Below are 19,646 nucleotides of genomic sequence, written 5' to 3'. Positions count from 1 at the left end.
GAAGCAAGTGGAGCGTTTATCTGCCAAAGAGCCAGAGATTTCCCTCAGGAGCTGCCAGGGCCCAGGAACACAGTTGAAGGGAGGATTATTGGACAGCACGTCCACCACGTCCACCGTCCAACAGTCACCGAGCTGCAGAATCACTGGACGTGTAAATAAGTGTCCTCAGCATCAGGGGGATAATGTTGCTCCTGGAGACCGTATGTAAAGATGGACGACCTGACGACTCCCCACAAGTGAAGCCAAATCGTGTCCATCGCCCCCTGGTGGTGGGTTGCAGTGCACGTTATGAATCCTGCCTCCTCCATGTTAGCGGATAGGACTTGGACGTCATTTTAGCATCACACTGATGTATGTTTGAGAGTATTTTATTCTCTGGTAGTAGTAGTTTGGTTTTGATTAGTTATTTGCTGCTATAGAAACACGGTGAAACGTCATGATTGACAGCTGAGACTGACTCGTGCTTGGTCTCCATCCTGCGATGGCCACTGCACAGACTCTAGGGGGAGCTGTGGCTCAGGAGGTAGACCGGGTCATCGACTGTGTGTGTGTCCTAGAGTGATATACAGAACGCAAGATTTCCCCTGATGGTTGTGAGTGATGTTTAATTGAGGAAGTGTCGCACATGTGTGAACGGGTGAATAAAGGGCTTTGAGTAAACCTAAACCAAAAAAGCATTTTATAAATACAGACCATTTACTCTGGTTCCAAATGTGCAAGTTGGCAGCGTTAAAATCCAGAATATTTTAATTTAATATCTGTAAAGTGGGAGGAAGTGGAGACGTCTTTATTTATGGTTCCTTCAAATTAGCCCCAAAACCAGGTTGTTTTAAAAAAGGTGCAAAGAACCAGAACAATAAAATTTCTGTTTTGAATTCTTCCGAGCTCGACTAACAGTTGCATCACTTTTCTTTAGTGTGGATTTTCATAAGTAGCCGCGGAGAATGAAAATTACTCCAATCCTCGACTTCAGAAAATAAAAAAAAAAAGGTTGCAGGGTATTTCACAGTTTCTTCTGTGCGAAGTGCAAACGGGGGGAAGGCAGTGACAGGCTGTCAAAACAACTGAGGTTTTATTTTTGTTTAATTGTGGCTTAAGTTTGAAACGTGGGACGTGTTTGAAATGATTACACCACAGAAGATTTGTCAGGGAAAATAAAAAAATGTGAGGCGATAAAACAGGAGAGGATGACGGGATAAAAAAAAAGAGGGGGATGAGAGGAGGAGGGGACTTACAGCAACTGCTGTGCTGGGTAATGTCCGTCCATGTGCCGTTGGGCAAGCACTTCCTGACCTTGGGCCCCACGATCACACGGTTTCCTCGGCAAATGTACTCGATCTCATAATCCACGGGGAGGATCTGCACGCTGCGGATCTGTGACGAACAAGCGGGAGAGGAGAGACGACAATTAAGGAGTGATTGATGCTCTCTCAAACCGGTTATTATAATTCACACAGGGACCCTCTTCATTCTGTCTCCGAGCTGCGGCGTCTTGTGCCATATGGCGGCGACAATAACGCTCCACTTGGAACAATTCACGGCAATATTGTCTGAATTGATGGGCTGTCACACTCTGGATTCCACCTCCTCTCTGGTTGATACAGGAGATAGGATGGACTGCTCAGGGTTTATGTGTCACGTTGGTGTCGAGGTGTGAGTCTGTGTCGTGTGTGTGTGTTTTAAACACGTGTCAAACATTTGAACGGCTCGGTTACAGAGAATTTTGGTCTTTCACTTTCCAACCACAGTTTTGCTGCAGTGTGGAATGAAGAAGCTTTAAAGTCAGAATCAACTCAGAAAATCTATTGATTCCATCTCGTGAATGTTTGACCTTCGCTGTACAAGTGTGCAGAGTTTGATGATAGAAGCCATGTGATGCAGAGTGTTGGTGGACGTACAGAGTGTGGAACTAATGTACAAATACTAAGATGATTGTACATCTGGCTACGCTCGACTGTAGTGACATGTTTGAGTCCACAGGTGAGCTGCTGCGTAGTAACTTCTCTGTACCTGTTCTTGTGTCAGGCCTCTGTAGCGGATCCCCCCGTCCCTGGGAGGCCGGATGATGGCACAGCCTGAAGAAGACAAAAATAAGGAGGATGAACGATGGAGAACGTGGGACGAGAAGAGAAGAAAAGATCTGTGTCCAGATTTGTGACAGCAACGTGATATATCCCACTTTCTGAACAGCTCTGGTTCTGGAAGTACTTTTTTTATTTGTTCTCTCTGTCGACATTTCTGCTGACCGACCTGCAGCTCCGAGACGAATCGTGACCGTAAGACATCACAAGACTAAGTATAGAATTATTTTTAGAGGGAAGGAACTACGCATCCCATAAACCATTGCAAACGATCCCTTTCCAACATCTTCCAGCGCACTTCTCCTTGAATCTGACTTTGTACCGAACATAGCATAACATGATTTTCACCAATCAGAGACGTCACTATTAAGCCTGAGGACTGTGGGTAGTGAAGAATTTCTCATTGATAACACAAATAAAACACAGCTGGAGCATATAGCATCTTTTCTCCTAGCTTGTGGGATATCTACAGAGGATGGTTAAAACATTACGGCTGGATTTTACCTCAGGCACCAAACTGGTGAGCTCTATTTAACCGACATTTTCTGCACTGCACAAATTACAGAGCTTCATTCGGGTCACTTAGCAAATCTCTGCGGAGATACTTGTGTCCATTAATGCATATTGTAAACAGACACGCACAGCAAACACACACACACACTCACACACGAATTACCTCCAGTTGATGAATTATGTATGGGCACAACACGAGACGGAAGAGCAAAGAGAATAATCAGAAACAATAGCCGCGCCATCTCTGGATCTGAAAGAGAAAGAAGAGAGAGGTTTTCACTGACATGTCAAAGGGAAGTGAAGGTTCTGCAGGACGACAGAGACGAGAAGTCACAGAACATCGTCCTACAGTATTAATGCTACACCCTACGTCCTTGGACACAGTCATTTTTGTTTCACGGCCGTCCTTCTAAAAAAGAGATGCATCAACTTCTTGGCTTTAAAAAAAAACAAACCAACCTCCCTTATCAACCTGCCTGGCTGAGCACAGAGAGGACGAGCTGTGAGACGAGTCCACTTCTCTGCTGCTGTTTGTGTTTCCAGTGCGGCTCCCGTTTCAAAAGGGCCTCGTGTACGCGGGGGTCTCGGCTCCGATAGTGATGGTTTTGAAAAGTGGCTGCTCACAGAATCATTTCACACAGAGTCAAATGATGTTTTCTTCATGTCAAGGTAAAACAGCTCATGTTGACCGTTTGACACAAAATCTTTCCATTGAAAGGCGGAAAAAAAAAAAAGAAAGGTGCTTTTAGATGTGTTGACTGTACAAGGTGAAATAACTCATCCAGCCTCACAGGCGGGGAACCTGTGGGATAAACTGATGGAGCTCTGTAACCTCGTCAGACTCACCACGGACGTTTCAACCGAGAGGAACAAAAGTAGAACGGCACTCAGAGAGAAGTCCACCAAGGCCCAACAGACGTTACAGTCTCATGGATATTAGTTCTCTAAATACGTCTGAGAACTTTGTGAATGTGCATCTCTCAATGTTAAAGAAAGAGAAAATAAAAACTCCTGGATCCACCATTTTGTCCAGATCTAGGGCCCAAGTTTCTGGGTTCTGTCCCGGCCCATGTGCCGTCCTTCCACCAGATACAAACGCCGCCATCTTGTGCATTTGAAGCCAGAGTCTGGACAGTAGCGAACAGGAAAAGAGTCGTAGCATCAAGGTTCTGTCGAAACACGTGCTCGACCAATCGTGACTCTAGATTACGATGGGCGGCATGGCAGCGGAGAAAAAGTGAAGCCAAAGGCATCTCTACCGCCACCTCATGGCTGGCTGCAGTATAGGTTATAAACCCTGCTTCCTCTATGTCAATGGATGTGTATCAGCAGGACCTCAATTCCGTGGCTCCACCCCCTGATCACTAACGGGCTAACTCAAAATGGCACAAGATGGCGGCGTTCGTATCGGGGATATTTAGGTTTCATTTCTGGAGAGTGGGACGAAGTACAGGCCGGTCGTCCATCTTTTTTTTTTTTTACAAACGATTCGCAAACCAAAGTACTGGACACTTTGGACCTGATGGTGGAACTAGATTTTAAGATAAATGAAATTCATCCTGATAGTAACAGAAATAAAAATATCAACCTCAAGGTGGCGCTAAAGGGAAAGTCAGGGGATGAGTGAAGTTTGCAGGATTCATCTGAACCAAGCAGCTGACAAACCAACAGCACCGTCCCTGGAACTGAGGGTTGGGAACATTTAATCCATCAATCAAAACAATAAGCAGCAGATCGAGAGGCCTTCATTACCCACAGTGCAACTCGACCACCGACTGTCCCCTCAGAGGTTTGGGTGTGTTATACTGACGACCAGGCTACACCCACCACCACACTCCATGCACCCCCCCCCCCCCCCTCTGCAGCCACGAAAAGGATCTATACAACCCCCCCCCCCCACCCTACATACGCTGCACCTCTCCAGCTGCAGAGAAACTGGGATGTGAGTAAATTTACAATTACACAACGAGGGTGTTGTGGTAACGAGTCAGAAGTCAAAAGACCCTCGAGATTCGTGAGACACGGCACCTTCGAGTGCAGGCATAGGCGGGGGGGGAAACACACACACACACACACACACACACACACACACACACACACACACACACACACACACACACACACACACACACAGAAAGTGACTGCATCAATGATAAACACTACGATGGCTGCTCATTTGCAGTTTTGAATAATAAATGTTGTTTTATGAGGTTGTCACACAAACATAAACAAATCCTACACACTCCCACACTTAACAAGGCAGTGGGGGGGTGGTGGTGGTGATGGTGTGTGTGTGTGTGTGTGTGTGTGTGTGTGTGTGTGTGTGTGTGTGTGTGTGGAGGGGGTCCTAAAGCAACGCAAATCACCACAGTGAGGGAGACAGATGGCAGCGAGGCTTGTTTGTGGAAGACCGACAAACTCTGCTGGATACTTCATTAGCATTATCCTGTGTATTTTTAGAGTTCACTGACAGGAGGCAGGAGGTAGACACCACCAGTGTGTGTGTGTGTGTGTGTGTGTGTGTGTGTGTGTCTTGTCCTGTGTGGGATGGATGGATGGAGGGATGGAGGGATGGGAGGCAGCAGAGGGTGAGGGGAAACAAGGGGTGAGGGAGGAGGACAGCCCAGCAGGAGTCATTAATATCAGGGATCACACACTGAGTTGTATGAAAGCAAACTGTGTGTGTGCGCGCGTGTGTGTGTGCGTGAGACAGCCTGACCAGCTCCCGCCCAGCTGACTCCCTCCACCGGTGCTGAGGCTGCAGAAGCACCGGGGACACTGAGGGGTAAGGCCCCGGCAACTGGCCTCCAGCTCGGGGACGCAACCAAGGCTTCCCACGGTGCTTCCACACACACACGCACGGCACGCACACGCACGCACACACACACACACCTGCCTTCCTGCGTGTCTACACCGCCGGAAGCAGCCAAAGGCGTTGATCCGGGTCCATTGCAGAACCAGAAACCCTCCGTGCACACGCACATACACACCAACCACCACCACCAGACTTATGGTGCATTTTTTTGCGCACGGCTGAGCATGAACCACCGAGACGTGGGGTTCACAGTGAGGGTGCCACCAACCGTATGCTGTCGGCAGTTACTTGTCGGCTGTTGACGAGGGAATCCGCGGTGGCCGAGGAAGAGGAAGGCCGACCGTGTTAAAACAGGAGCCCCGCACATGATGAACACATCTTTCGGCGTCTGGAATGAACGTGTCATGTGCCAGAAGAAGCTCCAGTGGGTTTAAAACGCGTAAAACCTCCCACGATAACATCAGCCGTCGCTCCCCTCCTGCAGATGGAGGATGATGGTGGCTCTTGCAGGAGGGAACTCAAAACAAATGTGGCCTGTGTGTGCCCATCGAAAATGCATGGCCTCTGCATACAGAGTGAATGAGGCTTTTGGCATCTGTGTCCATCACCTGCGACTGGAATGGATCGATCCCCTGAATAAACGCAGCAATAGTATCATCCAGCTCCCCGAAGCAAAGCAGTAGCATGTGTACTTACTATTAGTTTCGATGCGCCCTGTCAAGATAGCGCTCCGTCCTCTGGGTTGCAGCCGCCAGGGAATATCAACAATAATCCCAGTGCCGGATTATTTGGTAGAAATGTGCATCTTTGCAGCGGTGTCTTGTTGAGTTATTGTTCTTTATGGCTGTGTTAATATGGCTATAGATGTGCGAGCTGCTCCGTGCGTAAACAGGACGTTACAAAAGCGAAATCGTTCGGCGCGTCTCCACGTATTGCAATTACGCACGGCGAAGGTAAGAAATGACACAAAAAACCCAAAACAAGATCCCGTAGAAAAAAATATACATGCACTATATACAAACGCATGAGCGACGAAACACCGATTCACTCCCCTCCTCTTCTCCCTTCCTCTCTCCCCCCTCCTCCTCCTACAATCTTGAGCTAATTCACGACGTCATGATGGAGACGCACCGTGCGTAACAGTCCCTCTCTCACGCATTTATCCCCCCCCCCCCCCCCCACCCACCCCGCAAGATGAAACAAGGTCTAGACCCGCAACTGCAAAACACACACACACACACACGTATATGATAATGAATCCTAAGACGGGGCTTTGGATTCATGATAAGCCTGCGTGGATTCATCCCACTGTGAATAATTATCTCACGACAGGACGACGACACGGGTGGAGGTGCAGAGATGGCGCTGTGGTGTTAGCACTGACTACACTGTTAAGCTCTTTTCCAAAGCCCCTTGGAGCTTAAGTCAACCAAGCAGCCATCAGTCGTTTCTACTACACTGGTCATCTATTGAATCCAAGCCCGTCGACTTCATTCTTTCCTTTTTATCTCCCTGTGTCTTTTCTGTGCCATCTATTCTGAGATCAGCACCAGGCTTCATATTTATACATCTGCTGAATAATTGAGGGAAGGCTGGGGGAAGACAGAACCCCCTCGCCGTCTCTCACCGTCCCAGGAATAAAAGAGAAGCACACGTCCCATCACGTCCGGTAAATCCTCCGAGATGTTGAAATATGAGAGACAGGAGCTGCAGACGAGGATGATTTGTTTTATTGATTATAGAGGATGACAATGCATTAACTGGAACAGGTGAGAGGCATTCTGACTAGTTCAGAAATGCTGTTAATAAAAGGCAGAAGACCAGTCGTTAAGACAAACGTGAGGGTGAGAGGTGTTAATGATTAAAACACACACATTTATCTGTGGGTAAATTTATCCACAACATCTGTACAGCAAAAAAAACAACACAACTGTCAAATATTCAAATCAGCAACACGCGTCACCTGTACAGGATATCTTCAATATCTTCAAGCTTTGTAATACTTACATACATTTACAAGTCGTTCCTGGACTTCGCTGTTCTCGTGCACTGTGACAATCAAAGTACAATTTCATAAAAGAAGAAAACACAGGAATTAAAATGAACAATCCCAAAAATAAAATCATAGCTCTTCAAGTCTCATCAGAAACGGTGCTTGGGTGAGTCCGATTATTAGTAGTTTTTTTTAAAATACAGGGCAAACACTTGTTCGTGAAATGGTTCTAAACAGAACTACGGATAAGTTTACGACAAACTAAGACTCATGCTAAGTCGGTTACTTGTTCTGTGTCAAGGCACAAATTACAACCAGGGTAGTTTTTTTTTTAGTTTTTTTGAAAAAGGACAAGGCAAACCAGGAAGTGGAATTTGTGTCAAATGTAAACAATATCCAAATAATACACATTTGGGGGGGAAAGGCTTTGTAGCATCGAGAGACGACAGCATTAAGACCTAAAAATAAAGAAACCGTGGAGGAGCTTCATCATCTCAGCTTGAGTTGTGTCAGTTTCAGCATATATACCCTGAATACATGTCTGTTTTGATAAGAGGGAGTGCATGCTGTCGGAGTGGAAACAGTCAGTCTCCATCAGACTCGACCCGTTTCTTATTCATCGTTTCAGGAATTTTCAAAAAACGCATTCTCTTGTGCCGAAAAAGAACAAAAGCACGACTTGCAGCACGTTGCAAATAAATACAGGGAGTGTGGATTCGGAACATGCTTTCACTCTATGGTGACAGAATCGTTTTTGTCATTCTTCCCGGCAAACTAGCTCAGCGAGGGTGGATGCGAGCGCAGACCTCGGCGTGTGTCGGGACACCGTGTGACCCTCTACCTCGAGGCCACCGCTGATTAGACTCGACGCGACTGGAGGGGAAACACTGGAGGGTTTCGTGAATTTTTTTTTTTTTCCAGTCTTTTGATCTTTCTCTGTTGTTCCTTTATGCTCCAGGAGCAAATTCTACCCAGAATCCCTTGAAGGGAGTGAATATGCAGGATACGTGTCCTGGAGGGATGGACGCTCCGGCTCGGCCGCAGCGTTAACCGTGATCGATGTCAGCTTTAGGATTAAGTGTTGTCAGTCATCGCGAGTGTGCTTATTAACACCAAGTATCATACAACTATGACCGCATCGCTCCAGTGTTAGCTAATTCACTATCTCATACTCTGGGGGGATCTATGTGTGAGGGGTGTTGTGTTGAGTTGTCGTTATCTGTTGCACAGCCTCACAAACTGAAGCTGCGGTGGTGCTGCTTGTAGAACTGCTGCTGTCGCTCCCTGGCGCCCGCCTCCATCAGCTTCTCTCTTCTGTCCATCACCGCGCCTCGCTCTTTCTCACTCTCGTCCCCAGTTACGCTGCCCACATCGCTGAGGTCCCCGAGGTGCTCGATGGAGTCGTATTTCTCCAGGTCGGAAGCGATGGTCTGCAGACTGAAGACCGAGAGGGAATCAGATCCGGATCGCTCTCGCTCTCTCTCATTCTCACTCTCCTTGTATTTCTCCACCAGATCTTTCCCGGACGAGCCGCCGCCGCAGGCTCCACCTTCTTCTTCTTTCATGTCGGACTCAGCTCCGACAGGGGGACTCCGCCCCCCGCACATAGTGGGGCGCCCTCCATCCACCTGGTCCCTCCCCCTCTGAGCGTGGATCTGCTCGCTGATTTGCTCCAAGTTTCTCAGGGCGATGGAGTAGCGAGTCTTCACTTTGGCGACTTGCTGCTCGAGCTGCAGCACTTTGGCCTTGTGCTCCTGGAGTCACACAGAGGGCACAGCAACTATCACCATCAATTTTAATATTGATTAAACGCCAGACAGAAACCAACAACTACCGACTTTAGTAAATCTATAGGACACAGGATAGATTACAGCAGTTTTGCCGACTCAGCAGCATATTTACATCTTGACAGTAAATAAAAGGAATAATCAGGACGTTCATCGGCAGTAGCTTCTTTAAATTGTTCAGTTTGAGCTTCATATTTGTAAAAACTGAAATATTACAACGTCCACAAAAAAGTTAAATCCTGACGCGGCTGACAGCTGAGTCACGACAGTAATCTGTCACATTATATTATATCACTGTCTGCCGTCTATGGGACTGTCGTGACTCAGGGTGGTTAGCAGACTCCAGCTATCACACGGCGAATCTATGAGAGGGACTAAAAAAAGACTGCACGCTGATCTGATCTCTGTTTGTTGAGGAGAAATGATCTGTGGAAGTCGATTGAACAGTGTGTGGAGCAGCTGTCTGCAGATATCAGACTGATATCTCGTCAACACGGGTGGATTAGTGAGGAGACCCCCAGATTCCGCTGCCCACAGTCCACACCAAGCTGAATTGTTTGTTTTTTTAAAGTTATATGAATAATGCTCGTTAGAAGTTTTGTTTATTTGCACATTTGAGTCGTAGTTGTTCTACAACTTAGCAAGAAAATAATTGTTTTCTTCACAAACAGGAAATGTGGTTTTGTGCAGGCTGAAACTTTTTTTTCAGGTTTTTCCTGCTGACTTTATTCCACGCTGGGGTTGAGTTTTGCTCTTCACACCCGTGCTCCCGTGTTACAGTTAGCACGCGTCTATTTTTTGTCACAAATGTGTGAAATACTCGCGCTGTGAATCCTCTGCGGACGAAGAAGAAAACTAAAGCTCTTATCAGAAATTCTTAGAAGCGTTTTACGCAACATAAGTGTTAATCTGATGTAACTGAATCATAGCGCCATTAAAAAATGAATCAATCCAGGATTTTGTGACTGGACCATCTGGCGATCAGCGCTGATATCCAGACCTGTTTACAACTTGACTACACAGACAGAACCAAATGTTTCTTGTGAGGACATGAAACAGAGTGTGCGTCCAGCACTCGCCACACGGCACAGATCATCTTCTGAGTACCGTGGTGCTCGTGGGCCCTGCATGTCTGCATTACCTCCAGTATGTGGTTGAACTGAGCCTTGAGCTCAAAATAAGGTTTGGATTTCAGGATGACTCTCTTCAGGGACTTTTGCAGCATCTGAACTCGAGCCTCGGCCTCCTGACAGGCGTGTGTGACGCGCATGTGCTCCCGCTCACTGCGGAGGCGCTCCTCCTCTGCTTCGTTCACCTGCGACAGACGAGACCAGCGGGACATTAATACAGACACAAAAAAGATTAGGTCATTAAGGACAGAGGAAGACGTCAACGGAGTCAGACCCTGAATGTCCACATCACTCGTCTCCTACATTGGCTCTGAATTTGTATTGAAGGTTTCCTCTGTTAAATGGTAACTTCTCTTACTGGTACTTGATCAAACAACCGAATCCTGATGTTGGCACTAACGTCTAATCAGTAAGGTTTGTTTTTATTACCTTGGAGGTAGCATGGTTGAGCATCTCCTGCCAGGTGGGATCCAGGGTGTTCTTCCCATCAGCCATCAGGCCCTGCTCTGCCACGTAAACCATCTCCCTGGCAGCTGTGTGCATAGAAACAGCTCTCTCATAGCTCAAAGCTGCCTTCTGGGTCTCCTGCTGTGCCTACAGAGAGCAGACAGAGGTTTTACAGTCTTCACAGGTTGAACGTGACAAGCACACGACCCATTCTGTTAATCCCAATTACAATCTAATCTCTGTCGACCCGTGTTTGTAAATCAAGTAAACCCATCAGGCCAATAACATATTCAAGAGGGAAAAGAAAAAACGGTAGAATTCTTTATATATATAAAACTGTTTCTGATTTCCCATGAGGCTAATCTCACGCAGATAACGCTCCGACAGGGAGAAAGCAAGTGTCTCGTATCCAGATTGTGTGTAGGCCTCCATCAGGTTAAGATGGATTACAGTTCACACCTGGCATTGGAAGGAACATCACATGCATATTGAATGACCAGCTGTGATCAGATTTCTCTTCCCTGCTCAGATTTACTTCTACATTGAGAAAAATACAGTCACCAGTGATGACGGAGGAGGAGGGACACACTCAATGACTCTGCTGAGACCTGGTATTCAAATCAATCCTGTCATTTGATCCCAAGTGAACGGCTTTAACTTCTCCTGTTCATATCGAGGATTCAAATGTGTCCTGGAGGTGTCTCCTCTCTTCTCCTGTGATCAGGCCTCACTTCCTCGACTCCTGACTATTAAGATACGTTCGAGGTCGATGTGTTTATGAGTGTGTCAGTGTAAGACGGAGTGAGAGAGAGAGAGAGAGAGAGAGAGAGAGAGAGAGAGAGAGAGAGAGAGAGAGAGCAGAGAGAGAGCAGAGCCAGGAGGAGATTTCACCCATTTCAGAAGAAAGAAAATCTTTGTGTGTGGGTGAGTGTGGACATTCTGGTGACGGCTTCAAATAATTCAGTGTATGGGAAAGATGGAGCAACGTTAAAAATACTTTGAATTCATTGTGAAACTGCAGCAGGTTAGAGGATCTCTCAGGACGTATGTTAATACCAGGTTTGAACAGCATCAGAAGACACGGCTGAAGGATTGAAGGCTGAAAACATTTGTTTAACCTGTCATCATTTATCAACACTTATATGTACACACAGAACAGAATGTATGATGTAGGGGAATAATACAGCTGTGTACACACTGAAAACAATTTGGGAAAATCCACAGTGAGACTGAACTACGTACTCAGACAGATTTATCCCCGACCTCCTTCCGTTTGCTAACCTCAACAATTGGATTCTGTTTTTTTCTGCAATGTGTTTTGGGAGCTCCTCCTGAATTTGAGAGCTTTCCACTTGTGATTACTTCAGCCCAAGATGCATTTAAGTGCTGAACACGAACCCAACCAACGGGTGAAGAGACCGCATTTATATTGCAATTTCCCAAAGTGCTTTACAGCACAAGTCACAATCACCAATTCACACACACATTTATTCAGCGGCTCTATGCACGGTGCTTCGTCTATCACAGATCGTTCACGCTCCGCCGGCACAGCCCTCAGGAACAGGTTTAGGTCAGCGTCTCGCCCAGGGACACTTTGTTGTCGTTATGACAACCGCACCAAGCATCCGGCACGCCCATGATCAAGCATTAAAGCAAGGCATGTGTGTGATTCCTGCATCTACGATTCACACATTCACTCACACAGCGCTTCAAACACATTCTGTATATTGGTTGTGTTTACCTCTTTTGCAAGGCGGCGAGCTTCGTAGTACGGTCTCGCTTTCTCTATGCAGCCGCCCAGCTGAGAGCTCTGAGCGTTCAGCTTCCTGGCAGACTCGGTTAGTATCTTCCGGTACCCTGATCTGGCGTCCTGGATGGTTAATGCATGAATATGACAAGATTAGATTTACCTGTAATTGAATGACGGGTTAGGTCTCACTGAGCGTCAGACTATCAGCAGCAATAGAATTTCTAGTTCTCATTTTTTTCAATGTCGTGCGTAAATCATACTGATATTGATCAGCACATTCTGTGTGGGCCGATAAAATATTTAACGACAGGGACTCAAACAGTTCCCAGGGTGGTGGTGAATGTTTTTAATGAGTTTTCTTTCGTCAAAATCAAAAGTTTTTTTATTTAATTATGTATCAGGCAGATATTTATTTAACATTATATTTATATTCACAATCCCTTTTTTCCTTAATTAATAAAATGTCAGAAAGAGGAGGCCACACAAAAAATCCTCTGGGATATTCAGTTTGCAAAGTCAAAACTGTGAAATCCTACGACGTCAGCAGCTGGAACCAGAACATGTTTGTCCCCTAACTTTCTATCAAAACTGCTGCTGATGAAATTATTCATATAAAAACAGTTTGTACTCACATCCAGCTGCAGCTCCAGTCTGTTGATTTCTGCACTGGCTTCGTTGAGATGTTCCAACTCGTCCTGTTGGAAAAAAAAAGATAAATAATGTATAAATGCATTAAACTCTTACTCTGTTGACCAGTTTCAAAATATGTTTGAAATATATTTTAAATGAACAACCTTACATTTTCCATGATTAATCTCAGTCCTTCATGTTTCTATGAACGCTCTTTCTTTTTAATCTGCAGTATAATATTTTAAGCTGCTGCCCATTAAAGGAAAACTTATTATAACTTTTATTTTCCAATTGAATTTCTTTATTTCTTTCAACGTGTGTTCATGTAATCTGTTGTTTTACATTAATTACATTTCAACGTGTAAACTCCCATTAACATCTTTATTTTAAGTAAAGCTGTATTTCTTGTATGAAATGAATATTGTTATATTATTAACTTCTAACACGGCTGCACCAGCATCGTGTGGTTTGACACCGGCGTGTCATTGAAACGTGGCGGCTCCTCGTACCTGGATCCTGGGGTCCAGCTCCTCCTCGTACGGGCTGTGCAGTGGCTCTCCGCACCCTTTCTGCTTCTCACTTTCCCCGCAGGAGTCCCTCAGGGCCGCCTCCAGTGTGGTTCCGTTGCTTTCGGAAGCCTTGACCTCCTCCTCCTCGCCGTCCCCACCGGGGATACCCTCTCTCCAGTCCCCGGCGTCGGACTCCCCGGACCCGGCGGGGCTCTCCCGCAAGTCGCCCGGCTCCATCCCAGGCCGGACAGTTTTTGCTAGCAAGCAGCGTTAGCTTTAAATTTTTTTAAAATAAATCAGGTTTCACACAGCGGACGAGTCGGCGGCGATAATAATCTACACGCCCGCTCCTGGTGGCCCCGTGTGGGCGTCGGTGAGCCGGAGTGAAGTAACGAACAGTCCCGGCGGTGGAGCCCGTGGACGGGTTTCCATATCAGGTCAAACACAGCCGCCCGGAGCTTAGCTTAGCTTAGCCTAGCATGCTAAGAGGCTAACGCCGCCCGTTAGAGTAGCACGGGTGAGAACCGAGGCTGCAGCAGGCGGGAGGTCCACCACGGTGTCCTCCACAGCCGCGAGAGCTTCCTTCCATCGCTCCCCGGGTCTTCGCTCCCTGTAGCCGGACTCGCTCGCTGACGGTGTCGGTCTCACATCATCGTTTCCACGGAGGTAAACAGACGAGAAGGGTGGGGGGGGGGGGCTGCATCCGGGTCTGGGCCTGTGCGGCTTCCGTAGACCGAAACTCGACTCCTGTCACGGGCGATGAGAATAAACTTTATTAACAGGTAGTTAACTTAAAAACAGAAAAGTATTCATTGTCTTTCCTTTTACTTACTTGTACCTCTGCTTTCTTAGGAACATGGTATTATTTTAGTATTAATTACTTTATACTTTATTTTCTGTATATAAGTAAACATAGTATATATATATTGTTCTGTATGTTACTACACTATATGTACATTTACTATGCTTTACATGTGCTGTCATCTTCTTCTTATTCATTTTAACTGTTTATCGTTTATGTCTGTAAATTACCTCGATGCACTCTGATCTCTTTAATCGTTCAGTATTTATCTACGTTCTTCATACAGTCGTTATCCTTTCAGTCGTGTACACTACTTATATTTTATCATTTCCTTATCCTTCTCTGATTTTTCTGTGGACTTTGCACTGATGTCATCGTTGCATTCTTTAGTTTCGTTTTTGCTGGATTTAAATTTGTTCCTCCTACAAAAGTTTTAAAGTCTCTGGTTAGTATCATGAACAGTTGTGTGCAGAGGTTTTTTGAAAATAAAACAGAACGTCTCTTCACATGTTAATGCCCTCGTTACTTTTTATTCCACAAACATGTGCCGATGGCGACTTCCTCCAGTTTGCCAATTTCAAATTCTGGATGCAGGAGTCAGTCAATCATCAGAAAATGAAAAGAAGGTCGCTTCTACAAGATCTGCAAGTCAGCCTCAAATATCTCAGAACTTAAATTGATGTGCAGGGAAGAGTGTGGGGGGGGGGTCCTACATCAAGAATATACAGACTCTACTGCAAGCTGCACGCTGTGATACGTGCTGTACCACAACGCCAAACCAGAATATCTCCTCCTCCGTGCTCAACAGTCGGCAAAGGAGATGGAGTTACTTTACACTCAGAGCCTGAACTTCTGCACATGCCTGTTTTTTTTAAATAGTGACATACAAAGTAAATTATCAAGCAAATGAATTGGCATTTGAAGAAAGTAATTGTCGTGTCTGTTTGCAGGAGGGTTTGTTACTGAAGTGTTTGTCTCCTCACCCGACTCCCTGAAATGATATTTTTAGCACATTACATAATATGAACTGGAAACACAGTAATCTTGTCTATAAAACTTAAATTAAAAGCCAACATTATTTACTGATTATTTAATTCCAAAAAAATATACAAACACAGAAATATTGCAGTTTAAAAATTATCAAGGTTTCAAGAAATAAAACAAAGAATCATTTTTTAAAAAAAATACTTGAAATCAAATGTAAGCCGGAAGAACTGATTTTCATAAAAGACAAAAACAATCTAACAACGGGTTATAATGCAGTTATGACCAGTCACCAACACCATAAACAACCATACCACAGATTCTGAGTTTATAATTGTACCAGACATAAACAGTTCAAATAGGCTACCAGGAATTACAAATATTTCAAGCAAAAAGTGGCAAATTAGGTAATTGCATTGAATGCATTACTGAATGTCATGTGCACATTTAGCATTGTATAAAAATATATCTCTGGTGAATTACAGCAGTTGTGGCTAACAAACTGTTTAGGCTGAATCCTACACTGTACGAAGTGTTTAGAGGAATGAAAAAGACCTGAGTAGAATTGGCAATGATCCCTTCACCAGACAGAGGGACAAACCACTCTGCAACTTCACGAACAATGAACCAGAGTATATACATCGTTCAAGAGAAAGCTCCGGGACGTCACTCTTTGGTCTGGAACGCTCTCCCCATCTGACATTAAGGCCTCGTTCAGACCTGGTGTTAACATCCGACCTAAAAGACTGAATCACAAGAGGACAGCTCCGAGTTCAAATGGGTTTGCGATCGAAGCTCACTTTCCTGCTCTGTACGCAAATGAACACGAACCTCATTTGTCTTTTGTGAAGACAAAATGATATTTTTAGCCGGTGAGTTCCCGTATGTGTGAGAGCAGAGTCAGGACGATATGAGTGAATCAACGTGCTGCATGCACCTCTCCACTTAGATCGGATCACTCAGGACGGATGTTAACACCAGGTCTGAAGCGTGTTGTGGAGATTACAAAATGGTTACTGCACACAGGCTTCCTCCTGGTTTATCAGCTCCAGGTGGGATCATACTGCGTCCATCCTGGAGGAGGAGCCAAGTAGATTCTCCTCCCTCTCGAGATGAAACTGACGACTCCTCTGTATCCTGTTCTTGGGACTCCAGACTTCAAGTCATCCATGATGCCCAGGTTTTTGGCCATTACTTTGAAACTGTCCTTACTTGAGTACTGAAGGCGGAACGGCCCCGCTCCTTTCAGCTGCCCCTGCTTTACGTCTTCATAAGTAACCACAGGAGCAGTGTAAACTTCATTCTCAAAGTGGATTTTGTACGTCTCCTCCTTCAAGTAGCTCAGGTCTAACTTTGTAAAAGGCACAAATTCGGCATTCAGTTTAATGTAGCGCAGGTACTTGTCATAAAACTGACCCAGACTCACACCTTGACGGCCAAACGTTAAAGTACGTGAGATTTCTGGGCGGATACAGGCACGGTTGCGGCGCTGCTCTGGCTGACGCATCCAGTCGTCCCAGAACGAAGCAGGCCACTTCGGCTCCAGCTCCTCCCACACCTCCCTGAGGAGCATCCACCCCAGACCAGGGAAGAAGTCGGTCCGGTGGAGCACAGCAGCCTTCCCGGGATCCACGTAGCCGTCCCTGCCATTGTCATTCCAGGCTGACACACACCACAGACTCGGATCGGATTTCAAGAGTGGCAGCATGGAGCGGAAGTACTCGAAGAAGTCTGGTGCCACCTAGAGTAGCAGATGAATAATTCATTTTGTGTGAAACATGACAGATCAATTGTTATCAGCTGAAAAATATGGAACCTATGCAAAGAGTATCTACTCAGTTATTAAAGAATAAACTTTTCAACAAGACCAATTTAATAGTGATAATACGATTACCTCCAAATCATCCTCCACAATCACAACAGAGGAATGAGAAAGGGTCTTGAACACTTGGTTGAGAGCCCAGCGGTAATGCCTGGAGATTTTATAGTAACCCTGAAACTTCTTGTGCTCTGGCCGCAAAGCGACGTTTGACAAGTCCGGCTGTTTTAGATGAGTAACTTTATCTCCATAAGAACGAATCACCTCGGCAGTCTCGGCGTGTCCACAGTCTTGACTCACTATGATTGGGTAAAGCTCTGCTGAGGGACGGTGCTGCAGGAGTTTGTCCAAGCAGCGTCTCACGGTGACTCTGTTACAGGCGATCACCAGGATAGGAATGACGGGCTCGGGGGCGGCTACGACCTTCTGTTTGTTTCTCATCGACGGCTCCCACAGTGACTGCTGACTCTTGATCTGGATCAGGATCTTCTTCTGCAGTTCCAGCTCAGCCTCGAACACGTCGGCCATACGGAGCACATCTCCCATGACATCAATCGAAGGCCTGTGAGCCACTTCCCCCTGCTCTTGGGTCGGCACGCCCGACAGGCCCGGCACGGGTCTGCCCCGCAGCAGAAGTACCACTATGGCATTCCAGGTGATAAACAGGAATGCACCACATAGTATGAGGGAGCCTCTCTTGCGTAACATGGCCCAGGAACTCGAAGAGCCGGAGGAGGGGTAAGAAGGGACAGGTCTGAATAGAGAGACGTGTCTTTGTCACAGACAACAGGAATGGGATATGGGAGGGGCAGCCAGTGTTTCATCACAAGCACATGATCAGAGATGTGGAGTCACACCTTGACGGTTACTGAAGTTGTGCAGACACAAGACGGTGTCGGTGAATGTGCAGCTGGATGAAATATGACGAGGGGCAGGATTCATCTTGGAGGGAATTGTGATTCTGGCAGATCTTCAATTTTCAATATCCTCTTCCATCTGAAATAATAAGAACACGATGAACTATCAGAAAATAAAGACTGCAGTGATTAAACAATTTGGTGAATAGTCCATTAACTGAAAATTGATCCAAAACTATTTTCCAAGTAATCAAACATACGAGTCATTCTTTAAAGCAAATACGGAAATGAAATGTCTTTAGAGTTGGTTAAACAAAAATATTTTCAGTATTGATTATTCACATTATTTTCTTAATCTTTGGAAATCACATGAACTATGACACAATGATCACAGCGTCAAAGGTCGTCAAACGTCTTGTTTAGTCCAAATACTGAGAGACGCTGCAACCGGAGAAGGTGCAGTCTCGGTTTCACAGTTTCTGCTCGAAAAACAACTGAAACTATTGATCCACTATTTAAACAGCTGCCACTGACATGTGTCTGTCCAGTCAATCCACTGAGCGCTGGGTTATTTAGACTTAAAAGTGACTGAGACTTGTCTCAGACAAAGCTTGAGGGAAAACATTTCTGACTCTGGGAACTTAAAACAGGAAACTACCGCTACAGTCTCTAAATCACAGACATCTGTGTTTCTATGATTCGTGTGAGGGAAGGCAGGTGTGTATTTATAAAGCACATCTCGTCCACAGAGGTCGGTTCAGGGACAATAAATCAATATGCACAATTTAAAACCAGTCGTTTTTTTAAAAAAAAGCTCAATACAAGAAGCAGAAAACTTCAGATGTCTGCGATGTAACGATAAAAACAAGCCTCTCGTGGATCCTCCTGACAGTCGGTGGTGAGCAACACGGAAGTAGATGTGACACATGTGCAGCGGTGAAGTGATGACTCGATGGTCCAGAGATCACCTGTGGCCGCTTCACACGAGCCTCCACTAACCGTGACTTCAGGCTCCGGGGGGAACAGTGGACCAGCGGAGGCTCACAGGGTTCGAACACGGAGTGAAATGAGCTCTTACCACAGACCGCGTGAGACTCTCCCCCGTGACACCGGGGACACTTCTCCGTCCCGGGGACACTTCAGGCGCCGCCGCTCCGTCGATGACAACCGGGCAAAGTTTAGCGGCACAGACCGAGGCCGCGGGCGGAGCCGGTGAGAAACTGAACCCCGGTAGTTTTTTTTTACCGACTTAGGAGAAACTTCCCAGCCCCCCGGTTAGTGAGTCTGGTTCCTGGCAGAGCTGCAGGAGGAAGAGGAGCAGGAGGAGGAGGAGGAGGTGAAGGAGGAAGAGGAGAAGGAGGTGAAGGGGGAAAAGCAACACGACGACTTCCTGGTTAGAGGCGGTGAGCGGAAGTCCCGCCCTGATTGTCATCTTGAGAAATCACGTGCTCCTCGGAAGAAAAACAACACGAAAAAATAAAATAAAATAAAATAAAATATAATAAATAAAAAATAATAAAAATTCTATA

The 19,646-nt window shown here is 45.9% G+C and overlaps 3 protein-coding genes across 4 annotated transcripts in view; all 3 read right to left on the bottom strand.

Annotated features, from left to right (window-relative positions):
• Window positions 1-6,442, bottom strand: part of gabbr1a (gamma-aminobutyric acid (GABA) B receptor, 1a) — a 59,650-nt gene extending 53,208 nt beyond the window's left edge. Inside the window, exons 1-4 of one of the 2 annotated variants that reach the window (XM_069537242.1) lie at window positions 6,106-6,442; window positions 2,758-2,844; window positions 2,011-2,075; window positions 1,236-1,374 (exon numbers count right to left, since the gene is read on the bottom strand). In XM_069537242.1, coding sequence (XP_069393343.1) covers window positions 1,236-1,374; window positions 2,011-2,075; window positions 2,758-2,836 — 283 coding nt within the window. In that variant the 5' untranslated portion in view covers window positions 2,837-2,844; window positions 6,106-6,442. Of the gene's footprint in view, window positions 1-1,235; window positions 1,375-2,010; window positions 2,076-2,757; window positions 2,845-5,677; window positions 5,724-6,105 lie in introns of those variants that run through there. The other variant, XM_069537243.1, reaches the window with a different exon arrangement.
• A 675-nt stretch (window positions 6,443-7,117) lies between these two features.
• On the bottom strand, window positions 7,118-14,390 carry sh3bp5la (SH3-binding domain protein 5-like, a). The gene is made up of 6 exons (XM_069537238.1): window positions 13,656-14,390; window positions 13,149-13,211; window positions 12,508-12,636; window positions 10,749-10,913; window positions 10,331-10,504; window positions 7,118-9,156 (listed from the first exon to the last, which is right to left on the bottom strand). Exons 1-6 carry the CDS (start codon window positions 13,890-13,892, stop codon window positions 8,635-8,637), a joined length of 1,290 nt encoding a protein of 429 aa, XP_069393339.1. The 5' UTR covers window positions 13,893-14,390; the 3' UTR covers window positions 7,118-8,634.
• Window positions 14,391-15,532: 1,142 nt separating this feature from the next.
• On the bottom strand, window positions 15,533-19,535 carry mgat1a (alpha-1,3-mannosyl-glycoprotein 2-beta-N-acetylglucosaminyltransferase a). The gene is made up of 3 exons (XM_020112107.2): window positions 19,196-19,535; window positions 17,336-18,256; window positions 15,533-17,182 (listed from the first exon to the last, which is right to left on the bottom strand). Exons 2-3 carry the CDS (start codon window positions 17,966-17,968, stop codon window positions 16,484-16,486), a joined length of 1,332 nt encoding a protein of 443 aa, XP_019967666.2. The 5' UTR covers window positions 17,969-18,256; window positions 19,196-19,535; the 3' UTR covers window positions 15,533-16,483.
• Between the last annotated feature and the right edge of the window lie 111 nt (window positions 19,536-19,646).

The sequence above is a fragment of the Paralichthys olivaceus genome, chromosome 13, assembly GCF_024713975.1.
Source record: "Paralichthys olivaceus isolate ysfri-2021 chromosome 13, ASM2471397v2, whole genome shotgun sequence".
Taxonomy (NCBI): domain Eukaryota; kingdom Metazoa; phylum Chordata; class Actinopteri; order Pleuronectiformes; family Paralichthyidae; genus Paralichthys; species Paralichthys olivaceus.
This window is presented reverse-complemented; position numbering and strand designations above follow the sequence as displayed.